At 42.7% G+C, this 21,614-nt stretch overlaps 1 protein-coding gene and 1 pseudogene across 1 annotated transcript; one reads left to right on the forward strand and one right to left on the reverse strand.

Annotated features, from left to right (window-relative positions):
• The first annotated feature begins 8,980 nt into the window (after positions 1-8,980).
• LOC133923066 (stearoyl-[acyl-carrier-protein] 9-desaturase 5, chloroplastic-like) lies at positions 8,981-11,091 on the forward strand (annotated as a pseudogene).
• Positions 11,092-11,490: 399 nt separating this feature from the next.
• On the reverse strand, positions 11,491-20,016 carry LOC133922109 (stress response protein NST1-like). The gene is made up of 12 exons (XM_062367285.1): positions 19,742-20,016; positions 19,426-19,576; positions 19,210-19,305; positions 18,331-18,407; positions 17,775-17,854; positions 17,133-17,193; positions 16,546-16,613; positions 16,386-16,467; positions 16,186-16,272; positions 15,813-15,890; positions 11,961-12,080; positions 11,491-11,864 (listed from the first exon to the last, which is right to left on the reverse strand). The coding sequence occupies exons 1-12, from the start codon at positions 19,907-19,909 to the stop codon at positions 11,688-11,690; spliced, it is 1,245 nt and encodes a 414-aa protein (XP_062223269.1). The 5' UTR covers positions 19,910-20,016; the 3' UTR covers positions 11,491-11,687.
• Positions 20,017-21,614: the final 1,598 nt, after the last annotated feature.

Consider the following 21,614-nt stretch of genomic DNA (forward strand, 5'->3'; position numbering starts at 1 on the left):
TCTCATTTTAATTCAAAAAAAGAAAAAACTCTGAAGAGGGAGGAGAGGAGAAGAGAGCAGAGGAGAAGAGAGGAGAGGAGAGGAAGAGAGCGCGGCGAAGTCCTGCTGCATTTGATTCGTGGATTTGAAGATCATTTTTCGGTAAGTTTTTCTATACTTTTATTGTTGTTAATTAGTACAGTAGTAGTATATGATATAGGTTTTAGACATGTATGACCTAGGGTTTAGAAAATACTGTGTTTAGTAAAAAATTGTCAATTTTACTTACGACATGGTAGGATAGTAGTGAAATACATAATATTATTTGTAGTATGTTAGTTTTGAATATGTAGATTGTATAGAGTAATAATTGTAAGGTAGTATTGTGTGATATAGGAGCTAGCACTGTATGATAATAGTATGATCTAGGATGTAGCGTTTAGAAAATGGTAGTATACTGTGAATATTAATTCCGATACGGTAGGATAGCTATTAAATATAGATTGTATAGAGTAATATTTGTAGGTAAGTTTGGGTAGGGGTATTATTGAAAAACCTATTGTTATGTATGAATCGGTGTTGGTAAATTTTTTATCTCTGATACTGAGAAATATAGTTCGCTGGTCTTAACATTGGTTATATTTGTGAATGTTTTCAGGGATGGTAGATAAATTAATTTTTCAGATATATTATGATGAAGGTGAAATTAGGTACGGTCCTAACGGTGTAGATCTGTCTGGATTTCGTCATATCATGAAGTGTCTTAGTAAAGCTAATGAGAGGACCATTGTGGGTGTGTGCAAGTGGCTCATGCGGTTTTTCCAACTGGATCCGCAGCAACATGAGCTTAAACTGAAAATTGTCCTCAGCCGTGCTAGTCATGGATACTTTGGTGAGCTTGTTCCGATCGAAGCCACATCAACTTGGAGGCAGTATATAGATATATCTTGTGAACGTGACCTGTCTCTGATTTTGTTAGTTGAGGCGTACCTGAAAGATCAAATGGAGGTGAACTCCGTGGAAGCAGTAGCGGGACCAAGTGAGATAGTGGAAGATGAATCAGACCTGGTTAATATCGGGACTAGGGCAGATGTTGGGTATATTCCTGAGATACAACTGATGGGTGTAGCCGATGAGGGGGAGCATATCCCTAGCATCATTGAAGAGATAGAGTTGGAGGATCAAGAGTTGGAGGAAGGCCTTGTCGATGGGGATTCATCTGACGAGGAGGGTAATGCTCTAATGCCTGCAGAGTGGAGAGATAATGAATTTTCAAAGCTGGTGGTTAGTGAGGCTGATCGAACATCGTGGCAGTACCATGAGAACGAGGTGTCTCAGGGTGCTATGTACCCTACAAAGGAGGCAGTTATTGATGCAGTTAAATTCTGGTCGATGTCTCTTCGGAGGCAGTTTAATGTTGTTAAATCCAGTAAAAGGGAGTATGATGTGAAGTGTTTGGTGCCTCAATGTCCTTATCGGGTGCACACATTTAGAGGGAAATGGGTAGACTACTGGCAGTGCTCAATAGTCAAGGAACATAATTGTCATATTGAGGAAATAGAGTTTGCCCACCGGAACCTGTCATCTGCCTTTATTGCTAATGTTATGTACGGGGAGATTGTGGACAACCTAAGGTATGAGCCACGATCAATAATCCGTGCTATTGAGCAAAGGTTCCAGTACATAATAAACTATGCGAAGGCATGAAGGGCAGAACAGAAGACTATTGAGATGAGGTTCGGAACATATGAAGATTCATATCATAATCTACCTCGTCAATTAGCCACAATTTGCGGAAGGAACCCAGGTAGCTACTATGATATCAAGCATTACCCCTCGACTGATGCGGAGTACAGCAGGAAATGAGTATTGCAGCGTGCTTTCTTTGCATTCGCTGCAACCATCAAAGTATTTTGGTATTGTCGACCCATCATATGCCTGGATGGAACATTCCCGACTGGGAAGTACAAATGATAGATATTGTCTGCAATTGGGGTCGACGGTAACAACCAAGTCCTGCCACTGGGGTTTGCTTTCATGGAGAGTGAGAACGGGGACAGATGGTATTGGTTCCTTGAGCGGGTGAAACATGTTATTGTTCTTGACCGGCCAGATGTGTGTCTGATTCATGATAGATATGCAGAATTGTTGCAGGCTTTGCTGGATATGCAACATGGTAGTGTTAGACGGGGTGTAGCAGCGCAGTGGCCTGACCTGAAGAGCAAGTGGTGCATGCGCGCATATGGGTGCGAACTTCTACAGACAGTTCAAAAGCAAAGGGTTGATGAAGCTTTTCAAAAAGTTGTGCAGTCAAAATCAGCAACGGAAGTTCAATGCCCTATGAGCAAGACTGGACGAACTAACTCTAAAACAGACAGCGGAGGCTGCACCAACTAGTGATGAACCGATAGCTCTTGGACCTCTCCTAACAGATACTCCGCAGATAGTAAGGAGGTCAGGGTCAGCTATTAGGAGCTTTTCACAGTGGATACGTAATGAAACAAATGAAAAATGGGCTTTTCTGTACGACAATGATGGGGCAAGGTATGGAGTAATGACAACAAATCTTGCTGAGGTTTATAACTGGGTCATGCAAGGAATGAGGTCTCTCCCACTTGTTGAATTGTAGAAGGTATTTTGCATGGGATTTGTAAGTACTTTATTGATCGGTACGCAGCTGCTAAAAATATAATGGAGGATAATCGTATGCTATATGGACGGATGCTATGTGAGTATATGGAGAAGGCCACAAAGAAGGTCCACATGCATCGCGTAAATCAAGAGGGGACCGCGGAGCATAGGTTCAGTGTCTTGTGCTGGGATAAGGGTCGGAGGGGTGGAAGACGTGAGCGGCATGTTCAAGAGTGCGTGCTAAGGAGTGGGACATGCATTTGTACTTGCCAGAAGCCACAATTACTTCACAAACCTTGTACACACGTCATAGCTGCGTGTGCATAGCACAATTTGCTTCCCAGGCAATATGTTTCAAAGTAATTCATGAAGGATCAAATATTAAACACCTGGAATCATGAGTTGTATGGTTACGGCATTGTTGACACTTTTACAAGTAATCTAGGGCCTTCACGAATCTGTGCTTGATTTGGAAAAGATGAAGAATGCACCTGGTCGCTGACAAACTCGCCAGATTCGCAATGATATGGATGAATCCGAGGCGGGTCCTAGGGTCAAGCGATGCAGTCAGTGCAATGAAACAGGTCACATGTACAAGTATTGTCCTAAAAATGCACATGTTGTCTAGGTGAGTATTATGACACGTTTTAGTGTGATTGTATTTAGCGTAGCTTGCTGTCTTAATTGTACTTCACTATCTAGCATTTGAACCTTTTATTTGTAAGTACATGTCGCAATATATTCATGTTGCATATAGGTGGAAAGTGAATTTGCATTCAATGTATATTTTTCCTGTCTATATGTTGCAATGCATTAATGTACATGTCTTTCAAATGCAGATACGGTGGACCCTGCGACCCCCGAGCTTCTCGACCCTGTAGTGGACAAGAGGCATAGCAGCTTCTTGTCCGTCGAGCACCAGACGGAGTTAGGAGTGTTCCGACCACATGGCCCTGGAGAGCTACTTACGATCGACGATCGGTGGAAGCACAGGTACTTCGATACTTTCGTACGAATTTGCCATATCATTGATGTATTGCATTCCCTTGTTTATTTATATTCCTAATTGTTTAGGTTGGTAGCGGCGGGACTCCTATCGCTTTGCCGTTTGGTTGAGGCCCGATCGATGGAGAACCCTGAGGCAGCGGCGCTGATAGCTGCACTAGTTGACCGATGGAGGCCGAAGACACATACGCTCCACCTCCCTTGCGGCGAGATGACCCCGACCTTGCAGGACGTAGCCTACCTCTTAGGCTTACCTTGTGCGGGAGCTACGGTAGGGGTCATCGACTTGGATGTTGACTGGATCAACGTCATACATCAGCGCTTTGGCCCGGTTGAGCGGAAGGCCAACGCACCCCCCCTACGTGCTTGAGTTCTTGTCCGATTCACGAGGACCAACGAAGTAGTGAATCCTACAGTTCCAAGTACGGTACAATACAACCTCTCATTTACTATTTGAGTATCTAGTTATGATCCTTATTGGCACTTGTCATATTTGCAGCCGGCGTACATGCACCCGAAATTACTACAACAGATGGTCCGGTGCTCTAAGTATTTGTACTCACCGAAGTATCTCTATCAAAGGGGGACAGAGCATGAAAGTCTCAACGGATAGTCTGATGATCGAATGTAGGTAACACCGGACAATGAACAATGCAAAGATGAAAAAGAAACAGAAGACCCCACCGGATAGTCCGGTGATTGATTGGAACACACCGGAGTAAAGCACCGAAACATTATTGACAAAGGGGAGAATGCAGTGACCTCTCCGGATAGTCCGGTGATGAAGTGATGAGCATCGAAGAATACATCGGAGCAATTTACACAGAGAAAATGTTGGCTCGGATGGCTAAGGTATACTCACCGAAAAGTTTGGTGACGAAGATGTAGTATACACCGGAGTATCCAGTGTTCGCAGAGGCTTGAGTGGAGTTCCAACAGCTAGTTTCCAAGTAAGTACTCACTGGATGATCCGATGTTAGTACTATTGTTCTCACCGGATCATCCGATGTTAACAACTTTTCAAAGCCGTTGCGTTAACGGCTAATTGACGGGTTTAAGGCTATAAATACCCATCCACTCAGTTATTTGAGGGTGCTTGAGTCCAGAGAAGTTTATATACACCTGAGAAAACATCCAAGCCATCAAAGTTCTTAAAGTGATCATCCAAGGCGATTAAGCATAAGATTAGTGAATAATTAGTAATTATAGGCCTAGAGAGTGTGTTGCTGGGTGATTGCTTCCTATAGAGTGGATCAAGGAGTGATCCAATATTCTACTTCTTGGTACACCGGCACCTTAGAGTCTTGGTGACTCACCAGCGAGCTTGTTGACCCTCCGACTTGGTGTGGAGCGGTGGCAAGGCGATTGTGCGGGGATGCGGAGACTCTTCCTTTGTGGATCAAGCTTCGAAGTGATCATGGCGGTAAGGAACCGGAAGAGAGGCTAGTGGTGAGACCTTGCCTTGGTAGCTTGGTGGCTTATCCAGGTGGAGGCCTTGTCTTTGTGACTTGGTGGCTCAAAAGCTGTGATCGGATGCCGATCGGGAGCATATCCTTTGTGGAGCTCCAACGTGGATTAAGGGTGGCATTCATGTCATCGATACCACGGAAAAAAAATTCTTGTACTGAGTTTGCTCTCTCTACCTTATTTATATTTTCGTATTTACTTACTTACAATTTACCTTCTTAGATAGGTAGAAAGCGCTTTGATCGGTAGAGTAGATACACTGAATAAAGAGCACATTTAGATAGAAAATTGATATATGTTTATTTTGTGTTGTTTTTAGAGCTGAAATAGCACTAAATGTCTTAATTCACCTCTCCTCTTAGGACGTCACGGTCCCTACAACCGATCAAGTATTGACCGTAACTAACGACTAATTTGATAAAACAGAACAAATGAAAGAATCTTAATTAGTTAATCATTATATGTATTAGTCAATCAGTTTGATGAAATATTAGATTTTATCAACTTTTCAATTTTTTTTCTGTAGTTGTGACATATCTAATATATCATTCGTATAATGTATCAATTATAAATCTAGCTACTATATTAATTAAAAATAATAACTATATAATAGTTGTCGAACAATGTATATTGTATCCAACAGTAAATTTGTATTTATTTGTAAACTATAAAATATGTAGTAAAATGATAAAAGCAAATATCATTTCTAAAGCAGTTTGATTTATAGTAGTGTATTCATAAATATTTTTTTTTATTTCATTTTTTCTCATCTTAACAACACTAGAATATAAACTCCTGTATATTTTGCTCAAGTTTGATATAAGGAAAACTTTCTATAGACACAAACATGCGTTTTGAAAATAGTACAGACTTTAGTTTTGGATCTATCACTATTAAAAGCCACCGTACCATTCTCGAAGTACTAACTTTAGTAGCGGCATAACCGCATTGGGTCATATTATGATTTTTCTGCACGCAGCTAAAACTTGAAATAAGAAAGAACCGGAACATAAACAACAAAGTTAAAGAGGGATGATAGTTGGCAGAGTTGATAAGGGTGCTACGGGGAATTTCAGGTCAGAATGAGGAAGACCACAAGTGTAATAATAACGAGAGTCTTGATTAAATACCAGGAGTCCAGAACCGAAACGGAGGGAGAGTAACTAGCACAAGCACACTCGAGACTCCACTGCCCGCGGCACTGGCCACCTCCCTCCAACAGACGCGCGGAGCTCTCCAAAGAACCGAAGCAAGCTCTCTCCTTCGCAGCCGAGTGAGCAGCACAAAGGTGGGTGGCACTGGTGGTGGCGGCGGCCATGTCTCCGATGGCGGCATCCCTGCCTTCCTGCAGCGCATTCCACGCCCCGTTTCCTCTTCCTCCGGGGAGGTGGAGGAGAGTCTTCTCCCCGGTGGTACCAACGGCTTCGCCGGCCCAGTAAGCTCTGCTCTGCCTCTGCTCCTCCTCCGAGCCATGCCACTAGTCGTTCTCTTCTTGGACTGCCGTTTTGATCTTGATCTTGCTGCCTGGGAGTGCGTGCTCAGACTACGTCATCTTTGGTTACATCAAGTGTTCGTTTCTTGGATTTTTTGTGGCTGACTGGTTGAATCTTGGATTTTTGAGGATGGGAGCGCCGTAGGATCATGGCCGTACTTTCCTGAGGTTCTGCATGATCCTTGATATCATCATACAACTGTTCCTGTTTATGTCGATTTAGGCCCGTTTCGAACGCGGGAACTTTCTCCCGGTCCGAACCACATTTCCTTAGAAATTCCTGCAGAATTCCACCGTTCCAAGTTATATTTGTTTAGAGTTCATACCAAGTTATGATTTGGTGTCTAAAGCCTGTTAATTACCTTTGAGCATGTGCACATGTACATGCTACTGTCAGAGTGTCAGTTCACTCGGTTGTACCAGACTATCGAAAACCTGGTCATGTCATTTGGATGCTGTTAGCAGATTGCTGTTCGCATGCTGGGCAACATGTCGGACTATTCGCAAGCTGTCTGCAGATGTCTGATAGGTTCTATACTTGTTATTATGTTACGACCATTGTTCAAGGGCTTGCAATACTTACTGTAGGAATGAGAATGATAATAAGAGGAGGTGAATAGGCATTTCAATAATTTTTTTTTGAAATTGATGGGTTTTTTTCTATTTCTCATCTAACGCACTCAAAACGTTCAAACAGAAATAAAAGAATTAGAGAAACAAAGCGAGAAGAGTAGTTCCATGGCAACATGATTTCACGGATGTAATATGAACTATATGTTCTATTCAAGACCATTTCATGTGTCATTGTGTACAAAAACTCGTAACTTTAAAAAAAACTAGAGAAGATGGACACCGGACAAGGTTATCTTCCAAGATGATAGTCTAGTGACAAGTGGACTCAAGACCCGTTTAAATACATGAGTATGTGAGTGTTTAAACCACTAGCATCAAGAAAAACAACTTTACAAAGGTGAAAAACTGCAGCTCAAAGAAAAAATCATCGAGTAAAGAATCTCTCCAAATTGATGATCTAGAGGCAAAGGTACTCAAGACCCATGAGTATACACTTGTATGTGAGTTTTATACCTCCAGCAACAGGAAGAATGACCTCAAAAGATGCTGAAATTTCAGCCCAAAAAACAAAACAAAAACCAAAATCGAAAACCGAAAAACAATAGAGGGAAACTAGAAGGAGGGGAATTCAAGCATATGCGAAAAACATAAACTTCATTACTTAAAGATATCAGTCATATTTTAGACGAATTACAAAGATTTATCTCTCAAAACTCTCACATATTACATAGGCTAAACACTCATTCTCTCTCCTCTAAAACCCTAACTCTAAAGCTCTCAAATGGGTGGCATAAGGGGGCTCAAGTGGCTGGTTCAAAACTCTCTCTAGTCCTACCTCTCTATTTATAGGTCTAGAAAACTTGGCTCTTAAGTTTCCTAACTTTTTCCCAAAATACCTCTCTTTTATAGTGCACTCCTACCTACCACCGAGAGCATTTTGATCTATTTTTTTCTCCATTCATCGGACGGCCGCGGCGCCTTCACAACTTAGCTTCGCCTCGACGCAAGCTTCGCAATGGTGCTACATACTCCTCCAGTCCTCCCACGATTTTGAGGCCAAACCGCGAAACCGCCTGCACGCTTCTCAAAGCGTGACTCACCGCCTTACTTACACCTTAAGAAAGCGCTTCAATGTCGATGCATGTACTCCGTCATGCGATCCTGACCGCCGACAAGTCTCTCCCGCTCCCGATCGCTCGGGCCGTCTTTTCACTTACATCGGCATCCCTTTCGCTTGACTTTGTCAACACGCCGTCTCCATTCGCTTTCAATGTTTTTCTTGACCTCCACGTGTTCAGCTAGGATCACCTTTGACTCCGCTCGACCTCCTTAATCATTTGGTACCAAGCACTCTGCTTGGTTCCGATCATCCCGCCGTCGACCATCAAGTTGCATCCATCACCTGCACACCATGAGACAAGCAAACACATATCTCCAACTCCAATTCCAATTAGTCCATAATCAATATGCTCAAATAAAATCTCAAATCAATTCAAATCACATCAAAACTCATAAAAAACCGAAGATCATCAAACTAAATAAATAACAATATCAATCACTCATCGCAAGAAAAACAAGACATAATTCAACTTGATTTCTCACTTACCAGTAGCGCCCCAAAAGCATGAACCACTAGGAGAGTAATGCTCATCATAACCTCTTAGTTTTATTTACTCAAACATCGAGCACTCAAACGTCGCTAAATTTAAGGTATGGCAGCCAAAGAACTAACGTAGCCTACGAAATTAACTTTTAAACGCATAGCATAGCGCTGCCTCATCAATGGATTCCGATGTGACTTGAGCAGTGATTGTCATGCAGAAATAGATACGAATGCCGAGATCTGAAATTGTTTTTGTGAGCCAATCTGTTAAAGGTTATGGATGTCAATCCCCATGTTGTGCAACTAATATGCCGGTATATAATGTGCCATCTATTAGCTATAGAAAAATTAGGAGGAGGATATATACTTTTGAATCAGATGCTTCTGTTTTGACAATGCCGTATCATTGCAGCTGCTAATTTTTTAGCGACACTTTCCTAAAATTGGTAGATCTTTACCCTTGTTACTCTTATATTCATATGCATCAGTTCTTGAATTGAGCTGCATAGTACAAACAATTGTTTCATAAAAATTAGATCGTCTTTTGGCTGCGCTTTTGCCTTGCTAATCCAACATAATCCCATAATTTGAAAACAAAGTTAGTTATTTTGACTGCAAGTATACAAACAATGGAAGGATTTATACATCATAACGTTAGAAGCAATCTTGAGTTCTTGAATTCTCATCGTGCTTTTCGGAACAATCTACGGGTTCAAATTTGGTTGGAGAACAACATATATGTTTCACCAATATATATTCAGAGGCCCTTATTTATCGCCTTGACCATTTTTCTGGTGTTGTACTAGATAAATACTACTTCATCCGTTTCAAAATACATGGTGTATCAGTATTCAAAAAGTCAAAGTTTGTAAATTTTGATGAACAATTAATTAAATTATATGCATGTTTAGTATGCAAATACAATAGATTTGTATTTCACTTATCTTGTAATAAGATATTAGTTTCGTCGCAATTGATAATATATTGTAAGAAAAATTAATTGTCAAAGTATACTTCAAAAGACTTCCTCAAATCCTAATTATGTCCTGTGCAAAGAAATTGAGAGAGTACATGAAAAGCAACATGGCAATATGGACATCCAATCTGCATCTCTCAATTTACTGTGTTGGTTTGTGAAGGTTCAGAACTCCCAAGAAGCCCTTCGCCCCTCTCCGCGAGGTGCGCCGCCCGGTGACACACTCGCTGCCGCCTCAGAAGAAGGAGATCTTCGACTCGCTCAATTCCTGGGCGGAGGACAACATCCTGGTCCTCCTGAAACCCGTCGAGCGATCATGGCAGCCGCAGGACTACCTGCCGAACGCCGCCTCCGAGGGCTTCCACGATGACGTCAGGAAGCTGCAGGATCGCGCCAGGGAGATCCCCGACGACTACTACGTATGCTTCGTCAGCGACATGATTACTGAGGAGGCGCTCCCGACGTACCAGACGATGCTCAACACTTCGACGGCGGTGTCCGGGACGAGACCGGAGCTAGCCCGACCAGCTGGGCTGTCTGGACGAGGGCGTGGACCGCCGAGGAGAACAGGCATGGTGATCTTATGAACAAATATCTGTTCCTCACTGGAAGGGTTGATACGAGGAAGATCGAGAAGACGATACAGTGTCTGATTGGCTCTGGAATGGTAAGAACTAGCATCCAATTAATTCTCTTTAAGATGCGTACGTAGAGCGTTTGGGATCAACTGGCTGGTGTTTTGTTCTGCTGTTCTTGAACTTGTGGCAGGATCCGAAAACCGAGACGAACTCCTACATGGGCTTCATCTACACATCATTCCAAGAACGAGCAACCTTCATCTCCCACGGCAATACAGCGCGGTACGGCTTCGTGAAGCTCGCCCAGATCTGCGGCATAATCGCCGCCGACGAGAAGCGGCACGAGTCCGCGTACGTCCGCATCGTGGAGAAGCTCTTCGAGATTGACCCGGACTACACCGTGCGCGCCTTCGCCGACATGATGAGGAAGAAGGTCGCCATGCCTGCCCACCTGATGTACGACGAGCAGGACGACAACCTTTTCGCGCATTTTAGCGAGGTGGCGCAGCGGCTGGGAGTGTACACGGCCAGGGACTACGCCGACATCCTCGAGTTCTTGGTCCGGCGGTGGAATATCGGAGAGCTTACCGGGTTGTCTGGAGAAGGGAGGCGTGAGCAGGAGTTGGTGTGCTCGCTGGGGCCGAGGTTCAGGAAGCTGGAGGAGCGAGCACAGGCAAAGGGGAAGGACGCAGAGTTCGCTCCATTCAGCTGGATTTATGGCCGGCAGGTTCAGCTCTAAGTACACTTGTTTTTTAGTGATCGATTTGGTGGCTAAAAGTGATGCAGGAAAAGAACACTAGCTTTTTTTATGTTATATGATGGTACATCGCGAGCTGGTTTATTTTATAAAATTATAATTAGGTGGTTAGCAAGAATCCGTGTCTGAAATGAATGGCTTGTTCAGACTGCAATCTTCATCGCTTGGATTCTGCTCATGCATTCCTTGCAAGGTCCATATAATACGATACAGCACACCACCACAAGGTCCATTTCTGTGTTCTGATCAGTAAGTTGATACAGACAGTCAACCCAGCTGATCAAAAGGCGCACTGAACACAGTTGCGATCTATATTTTTCCCCATGATTCTATGAATTTATATCCTTCCTTTCCCAACGTAGAGAGACACAACGACGAACTGTTCATAGCATGCTAATTTTGTCATGAAACTGAACGAGCCCGTTCACGGAAGTAAAATTTATGCGTCCTTGCATGTTAATTGAAAGGTTGACTAAGATTATAGAAGGAATATGTATGTCAACTTTTAACTCGTGAAATCTGAGATTGGCAACAGGTGCAGAAATCTAATCATTGGCACCATGTAAACACAACTGCACTTCGAGCAAAGGCGAAATCAAGGAGTATACATTGTGCTTTTTGACGATTCAAAGAACGCCAAAGAAAGGATTGGTGATGGCAGAATTCAGCTCCCCTCCAGCTGTATTCAGGATGGCCTTGTCAACCTTGTCCCTTGATAGAAACAAGAACTCATTGTCTTCAAGCTTCTCGAATCCGCAGAGCTGAAGGAACTCTATGCCCCCATGCAGATTTCCAACCCTCTCCTGTAAGGTGAGGTGAGTAAACAGGTTATTGATCTCATGTTGTTCAACAGGTTAACAACAAAGCATTTAACCAATTTCAAGATTTATCAGTTTCACCTGAAATGTAGCATTGCTGAGTCTGATCTTTCTGAATTTCTCCTCATCAGGATTTTTAGCGACGTTTCCGACATAAGTAAGGAGTGTTTGAAATGCCCTCTTTACTTTAGCATCGTCATCCTGTCACAAAAATGGCACATGTTTACATAAATTTGAATATCAACTGTAGGACTTCAATTCTCAAGGTCATGCAAAATCAACATCACAAAATGTAGCTACCAGTGTCAGTTTATTTGAATGGCCAGTCTAGTTTGATGTAAGATAAGCGGAACGAACAACTAGCATTGTTCATCTCCTCTTGTCGCCAAATTACATCAAGCATGAACACAAAACAGGAACTAAACTATTCCTAGACTAGATTATCATGCCAGTCATTCACTTCACGATGGTGAATCCATGCAAACGGTGTCATTTGCTCTTGCAGTGGTATATGAAATGCAAAACTATATGTAGCTCCTGGTAGTGAATTCAAAAGAAAGTGTTAGTAGCATCCCCAGCGTCGATTCTGCTCCAACAACGGCAGGTGGCTGGCAGGGGTTTAGGATTAACCCACCCCCAGTTCAGGGTGAGGGTGTTCACCAGGATTCCCCTATACAGGGAAGGTGCATGGCAGCGGGCCGCAGTGGTGGCAATGTGATTATGTAGTGGTGCAACTGCTTGCCACAAGTTTGAAAGGCAGTAGGGGACACAGCGACGAGCCCACAACAGGACAAGCACGTAAGTGTCAAGGGCTTCGAGCAGGGAGTGGAGGTGTGGCAAGGCGGAGGGGGTTGCATTAGCCTCAATGGGCTGTGGCGGCAGAAGCACGACTGGCAATGAATGCGGAGGGACCGGCAGAAGGAGGGCAGAAGCAGACCAGGTCAGAGGTGAGGTGGAACAAGGAGGAGGGGTAACATGTGAACGGTGGCATGATATGTAGGAGCTGATCCACTCGATCAACTCCTTCTCACAGTCTCAAGTGTTTGACACTATCACACACACAGGCTCTTCTTGCCTTGCCTCTCTGGTGGATGCATACGCACAGCAACTAGACAACACAATTAGTTTTGGCGACACAGCACACAGCTCACGTCTTTTCCCTGTTCTTTATATAACAATGCAAACCTGATTACAAGCTAAGACTCCAACGCGCGGCTAACCACTAAGTCCTATTCTTAGGCCACTAATACATGCAGTTACTTAACAAGTGATCCATGATCCGCATGAACCGGTACTCTAAACAAACCAAGCCACGCCGTTGGCGACGTGCTCAGTACCTGGACACCTGCCATCCACTAGCCACACAATACACCTGCTGACTAGTAGATACACGAACTAGCTAACACCTAGTTACATGCATGCAAAACTCTGGGACATACGTACTACTACACGTACGTGCATGACCTGTACACTATTGCAAAGACTAAACAACTACTAGTCAAGATTAGTACTAACATATTCCCCCCTAATCTTGACTACACTTATCATGCTTCATCAAAACAAAGCCGGGTGATCGTCCATTGTGCCGTACACCTCGCCGAGAAGTGCTTTCTCCTCTTCTTCCCTTTCCTATTGGAAGGACACTCACACGAATGATGCCCACATTCTTCACAATTGTAACATTGATCCTTGCTTTTATCTCTATGGCCTTCGCCTCCACGGCCACGGCCACGGCCTCACGACGACTCAAGCCCCCTTGCCATGAGGAGCTGCTCCTTAGTCCGTGCTCCTCGTGCCTTGACGCGTTCCTCGTGCGCCTTATGGGAGCCAATGACCTCCAAGGTCATCTTCTTCATGTCTCCAAATTGCTCGATTGCCAATGCAATATGGATGAACTTGTCGGAGACGGCTCGTAGCAGCCTCTTGACGACGTACATCTCTTCAATCTTCTCTCCAAGTCCTCGAAACTGACCAACAAGCAACATTACCTTAGCTACGAAATCATCCACCGACTTCGCCTCACCCATAGCAAGGTTCTCAAGTTCCCAGCACAGCGTCTGGACCTTCGCTTCCATGGCGCGCTCAGCGCCCATATGCATGGAGCGCACCGCTGTCCACATCTCCAATGCAGACTCCTCCGTTGATACTTGCATCAACATCTCATCACCAAGCCCCATGGAGATGGCTGCCATGGCCATCTCATCCTTATCTTCATCAACGACGTAGTGCTCGATGTTGGGATCAATCACACCCCACACACCTTGAGCACGCATCAGGAGCTTCATCCTCGTCGCCCAAGCCGCGTACCTCGTCTTGCTTAACACCAGGTACTGAAGGGACACCTTCCCTTCTCTCTCTAGCACCAACGTCGTGGTCGCCTTGATGATGCTGCCAGCCCTCACAGCCTTGCCGGACTAATCATCGCCATGCACGACAACCTTGTCAAGAGAGCCATCATCCGACGCCATGATCTTTAGGATCTCTCACAAACTCAGCTCGGATACCACTTGTAGGAGCTGATCCACTCGATCAACTCCTCACACTCTCAGGTGTTTGACACTAACACGCACACATGCTCTTCTTGCCTTGCCTCTCGGGCACACGCACAACAACTAGACAACACAAGTAGTTTTGGCGACGCAGCACACAACTCACATCTTTTCTCTATTCTTTATATAACAATGCAAACCTGATTACAAGCTAAGATTCCAGCGCACAGCTAACCACTAAGTCCTATTCTTAAGCCACTAATACATGCACTGACCTGACCATGATCCACGATCCGCATGAACCGGTACTCTAAGGGTGTGATTGGTTGCCCGCACGAATGGATACTGGCTCGACGAATACGTATAATCTCAAGAAGATGCGTGTTTGGTTGTCCACATGCACTGTTCCAGTTTGGTTGGACAAATGCAAATGTACGCCCGCAACTTGACCCGATAGATGCAAGCGGCTACATTTGCTCATGCAAATAGGTCTACTTGTCAGTATCACAAAATCATTTCCATACGAGCAACCAATCACAGTCTCAACTCTTGCAACCGCTCATGCGACCTCTCATTCAACCCACTAAACAGAAACTCAGCTCAGCCTGTCCAGACAGATACAACCAACCAAACACTCTTCTTTTCAACAAATGACTCCCTTCAACCTGCATATACGGTTCATGCGAGCAAAACCCATATGGGCAACCAATCACACCCTAAACTGACCAATCCATGCCGTTGCGACATGCTTAGTACCTGAACATCTGTCGTCCACTAGCCGCACAATACACCTCCTGACTAGTAGATACAAGAACTAGCTAACACCTAGCTACATGCATGCAAAACTCTGGGACATACATACTACTACGCGTACATGCATGACCATGCATACACTAACTCTTGCAAAGACTCTAAACAACTACTAGTAAAGATTAGTACTAACATGATATAATAGAGAAAATTTGCTGTTACTTGCTGATATTATAGTTGAAAATCATGTGAAGCATCAAAACAAGCGGACATAAAGCAGAGTAAATTAAAATATTCCAAGTCTGCGAAACCTAATTTTCTTCACATTTTACAACTTGACTTTATATTAGCAACCCACTAGGTCATGTGCTATGTGCAGAAGACTAATTTGGTCACCTAGAATAGATTTACCATCTGCTTGCCAACTTATAAGGGTAAAAGCACGACATACCTCCAAAACTTGCAGTTTGTCACTGTAATATATATTACTTCAACCTTATAAATTGGTGTGTTTAGTTTTTACATCTACAATAATATTTACACAGAACTAACGAATATGTATATGTGCCATGCTGCTCCACTAGTTGATAAATAGATGACAGCAAATGAATGGATTTCTAAGGAAGATGTGAAAAAACACAAAAAGCACAAAAGAACATAGAGTTGAGCTCAAGGGAAAAGCTAGACATTGTACCTTGTTCTGCTGCTTCAGATTCCGTAGACAATCCCTCATCCGCTCTGCCTTTGTGGCCGGCCTGACAGGTAATGCACTCTGGATATTCATAGACCACAGTTAAAATAACAACGAATAGTTTCAAAAGCGCTTCTTATCAAGATAATCTAGATCTATATACCGGGCCTTTCCAGTTCAGTGTAAAGGCAACCGCAAAAGCTGCCCAACCAGAAATCAATTAACATTAACCTAGTAGATAAGTTCAGATTCTTAACAACTTTCATCTCAGCTGTTCAATTTCTAGCCAGGCAACTCGTGAGCTAAAAAATGGTAATAAAACTGCAGTTTAAACGAGTTATCATGGTGAAGGAAATTCAAATTCAAAAGAAAATACCTTCTTCTCTTCAACAGGAGGTGGTGCACTTGGTTTAGCAGCTGCGGGGTCTTCTGGTGGCAGTCCTAGTTTCCTTCTCCTTTCAGCCTGAGAATCGAAAAAACATTTTTTGAAGGCCCAAGAAATAGTATTTTCTACATCAATTAGAAACTTGGATGACAAAGCAAGAAAGATTCCTAAAGATGAGGTGGATAAACTACCTTATCCTCTTCCAGTTTCTGGCGGATTTTTTCTCTAGCTCTTTTCTCCTCCTCTTTCTCAAGTCTTCGCAATTCTATCATGCTGCCGATTGTGGAGAAGAAATTAGTCAAAAGGGATTAAGTACATTAAAATAAAAAAGCTAAAAAAATAAAAACCAACCGTTTCCTTTCATTTTCCTCCTCCATTCTTTTGGCTTCAAGTAGTTCTTTACCAATTCGAATTCTTTCCTGAAAAATGTCAAAAACGTGAGCCAAAGCAAATGTCTCTGTTTAGTTTGTACTGTATAGGATATAGCATGTTTGAATAATTTGATGAAAAATGATCTGTGCAAAAGAAGCCTGATGGAGTAACATGTTACATGGTATGAATTATTCTGATGCAGTGCTCTACTTGTTCTGATACACCCAAAAAGAAATGCAAATCCATGGTGGCATTTTTTGGTTTAGCAAACCACCCTAAAAACATAACAGCACAATTTACCACCTCTTTGCTCTGTCTGCCTGACAGTGAGCAGAGTAGCCATACATCGAAGTTCTTGGTACAATTTAGTGCATTTGCTTTACCAGATCAGTCAATGTTTTTATCCATAGATAATACATACCAACTGAACACTCACAGCTTGTTTTACTAAATTGTACTAATGATACTAATCACTAAAAGGTGGCTTGCCTGTTTTTTCAAGTACTTTTACAAAAAAATGTTACATATCAAGAAGGTAAAAGGAAAAGTTGAGACCAAGACCATACCTTCTCCCTTTCTCTTTCCATCCTTCTCTCTTCTTCCTCTTTCTTCTTACGAGCGCGTTCCCTACAAATCGAGGGGATAATTTCGGTATAAGATGCCTCCAAAGAATAACAATATACAAACTAAGTGTTTATGTTCAAGAACAAACAGTTTAAGAACGTCAAAAGTATGGTCATATCATATGGTTATTTAATTGTTACTATACCAAACCATTCTGACTTCCAATCTATACAACTAAGTTCTATATCAGGGTTCTTTATTTAAGACTTAAAGTTCAAGCACTGCAAAAGGTCACACTTAAGACCCCTCGAACCAGAGGTCGCAATGCTCCAAAATTGCCATTTAATACAAGTAAAAATTGATTTGCTTATCAACACAAATATTTTGGTTGTGTTCTCAAATGAAATAAATTGGATCATTTCTCAGTGTTGAATACCTTATGCCCACACAGAGAGAGAGAGAGAGAGAGAGACGCATTAGAGAGCTGAACCACACCAACCGCAGAACATAAATATTCAAATGCAAGTGAACTGATTCAGAACTAGGAAAAATAGCACTAAAAACAAAAATCTGCCATTTTTAAATAAGTAATTTAACTATCTAACCATCAGCACACGAGATAAAAGAAAGGTTCATAAAAGCACCTTAGCTCCTGCGCTTTAATCTTCATTTCCTCAGGAGTCAGATTGGGTTTATTAGCCTCTGTTTTTGTATTGGCCGGTACCTAGAGATGAAAAAGATAAGTAATCTGCAGATGTTATGTGCTGGAGGTAAGTATTTTTGCTTGCTGAGTGTTGGTATAACACAAAATTATAATATTCTGAAAACAACTAGCCAAAGCTTGGGTCACATGTGCAAGTTCGTACTAACTATGCACGTGGAAGCAACCATAAATGGCCAAACTCTGGCACTGCAATGTAGCATCAGCTAGTTCAAACTGACTATGTATTTCAAATTAGCTTTCCTTCACAACATTGTTTCAACACAATGTGATAAACTTAGGAACTCTAATGAAAAGATAACCAATACAACTACTGCTAACAAGCACATACTACTGGAAACAATATAGCAAAACAACTAGTGCTAAATCAAGAACATCTTACTTTGTGGATAGAGGGATAAATTTAGCACCCATCAGAATATCAAAAGGAGCAAAACTCTTGTTAACAGTGAAAAATAAGTGAAGAAGAATCATCATACCAGAGGCATTTCGTCAATATCCGGATCCTCCTGGTGCTCAGATAGCCAATTAATAGCACCTTCGATTGTGCTATTACCTATAGTAAAAGTACATGGGTCAGCGAAGTATGAACATCATTGACATTTTATTTTTGCTTTACAATTAGATGAGATAATATCAATAAAAGTTACCAAGTTAAGAATTGGACTCAACTTTAACATGAGTTTTCAAAAGTATGGCAAACATATTGGCTTCCCATGTATAAAATGTCTTTTTGTCCACCATATTACATATTGCAGTCAGCAAGCATTGAAGTATAGAAATATGTCCAGTTACACTCAGTGTGCATCTATTTGGGCTTGCCAAAGAACTCAGAGTGTGAAGGGATGGAATTCATTTTTTTTTCTTTTTTTGGTTCAAGTGGGAGCAGAAACATATCCTAACTATCAAGCGTATGGTGGGTAGACTGAGAAACATTGCCTATACTCAAGAAACAGCCTAAACAGATCCTTAGCCAATTGCTGTTTCATCCTGAATCTTCTCTAAAAGGGTATTTCATCGGTTAAATGGGAGTTCATTAGCTTAAAAGACCAAGCTCCTAAAGGAAGGTGATGCCACTTGTTAACTTTGCAAAAAATAACAACTAGGGAAAAGGTAAATTGGATTGTATGAATGACGAAAATATGAGCAGTGTCACATAATACTGTAAACATAACAGGTCATCTTGAATGATTCTTCAAGGAAAGTACATGCATCTAACCTTCTTATATATGATGAAATAACTTTTGACCAAATCCATATAATCACAAGTAAAAAAGTGCTAAAATTTTCTGATCTCAGTTAAAGGCTCATTAATATAACATTACATTTAAAGGAGTGGACGCTATCATTAAACGTACCAGAGAAGTGAAGTGCTCTGGTGGCACGCGCCGTGGCAAACCCCATGGTCTCGAGGTCCACGAGCATCTCCTTGTTCACTTCCGGTACCACCATCTCTGCCAGAACCAAACACCAGCACATTTAGTCAGTTACACCATCGGCGCTCAAAAGCTGAGACCAAAATAGATTAAACCCTTCGCTCATCTAATAAAAAACGAAAAAAGCAACAGCCCAACCTTGCGGCTCCCCACTAGCCGAGGCATCGACGTCAATGGACTCGGCAGAGGCCGGCTTCTGCGGCGCCTCGAGATCGATGGGCTTGGTCGCCTCCGCGGTCTTGTCCGCGAACTCCGTGTGGCCCGTGCGCTTGGTGTGCAGGTCCACCTCCTGCGCGCACCCGACGAATCAAGAACCAGCAGATCGTATGAAATTGAAACCCAAACCGGATCAAGAGCCCGCCAAGATGCACCGAACTGGGTCGATCAACCAACAATTCCGGCCGGATTCAACCAGAGGACCGGGAGGGAGAGGGCAGGAGGGTCGGGATCTTACGGTCTGGGAGCGGCACGGCTTGCCGCAGGCGGAGCAGACAAGGTTGAGCACGGCTTCGGTGGACTCGGCGAAGTTGGTGTGGGAGGTGGCCTCGGCGTGCTCCTGCGCCTCCACTACGCTCCGCAGCTGCGCGCCGCAGTCGCCGCACCGCAGCGACAGCCCCGCCATTGCTACCGCCGCGTTTGCTTCGATAGGCGCGCTTCGATTCGTGCCCACCAGATTTGGGGCGAAAACGAAGAGGCGTTCTTCTCTTCTCGCGAGGTTTAGGACGAGTTCGCGCGAGAAGACGAGGAGACGAGACGGTGACGAGGCGGACGGCGGGAGGCTTCTTTGAGCAGCTAGCCAACAAGGCAGTGACTAAAGTCTTGTTTTAGCTGAAATTCTGAAATCTAATTTCTAGATTATAGATTTTTAAAAATTAATTTATAAAAAATTGAAGGTTATTTGTTATCTTCGATTCTAGATATAGAGGGTATCTGAGTTAAAATCTCATCATGTGTCTTAAGAGTTTGGCCGACACATGTGAATGAAGATACGAACAAATCATTGATTTTGACAAGCTACGACAGTAACCATCAAACTCTGTTGTATTAACTATATTGAAGTTACGCTCGTTGAAGCCTCGGCAACAACCTTTAACTGTTGCTTTCACCGAAGATCCCTTCGCCGAGCAAGATAAAACGTAGTTATAAGAGTGTATCTAGCTCTAGCAAATATGTAAAGAATAACTTGCGTAATATACGTGCTCTTTTCTCCGTATCTTTTTTTCTCACTAGGTATTTAGGATGGAATTTTTAGCGAGACGTATATGACGATAATAAGTCTGGATCTTTTTCTAATCGTAGTTATTCGTCCTACTGTCCTATCGGAACTTACAGTTGATGAGTTATTATTGGAGGGAAAGCTCAGGTTATATGTTTGTTTTAGTTACGTAATGTTTATAATATCCTAAATTTTTTAATACATATTTATATCTATTTAATATTTTTCTTTTGTTATTTTCATTCTTTTATCTTAATTATAGAATAATTGAGCTGCACCGTAAGTATGTATTTGTTCTCTCCGATTGCAGTAGCTACCTTTACTGAAGGAAGCTAGCCAAGACGAGAGAGTGAGAGAGGCATGAGGGGATGAAGACTCGGAGCTCTGCGAGGCGGGAGCCGAGGTGGCTTCGGAATGTGCCTCTCCTAGCCCCCATGTTTTCCTCCATCATCGAGCTCGGATGTCAAATTAACCTGATTATTCATTTGTCCGTAGGTAAATATTTGGATAGGATCAGGTATAGATAGTATTTAATACTTGTGAATACATTTATAAACGAAATATTTATTTAATAGGTATATAGGTACAGATATAGATAAAAGTAAAGCATACTCATACCCATAATACTCCTTTACCCATATAGAGCGGGGCCCATCCGTCTAAACAACTACTCATCTCTCGCTTTCTACGTGTTGTAATTTATATATGTGTGCATCTATCTTTGCAACTACTGTATTGTTTATAGTTTTTTAACATATTTTGATGTGCTTGTTCATGTATATATATGCACTATATCAGTACTCCTTGTTTGGGTCTCTGGTCTCGAAGGTGTGCAAGAATGGCGGGAGCAAGGGGCTGCTGCTGGGCTCATGGTGGCTTCACCTGCTGATGTTGTTCGTGGTGCGCGGGCTAACCTACCTACTAGGTAACTCTGGTACCTTAAGTACGTACTATATCAAGCATACCAGGCAAGCACGGCAAAAATACGATTTTGTATAATATACGTGACCGTATTTGCTGAAATGGACAACTATTTTTCGTATTTACGAATTTAGCACATGTATTCGGCGTACGGTGTGCCGAAAACGAATTTTTGGAACACGGTGTGCCG

Source organism: Phragmites australis, chromosome 6 (genome assembly GCF_958298935.1).
Source record: "Phragmites australis chromosome 6, lpPhrAust1.1, whole genome shotgun sequence".
In the NCBI taxonomy this organism is placed as follows: Eukaryota; Viridiplantae; Streptophyta; class Magnoliopsida; order Poales; family Poaceae; genus Phragmites; species Phragmites australis.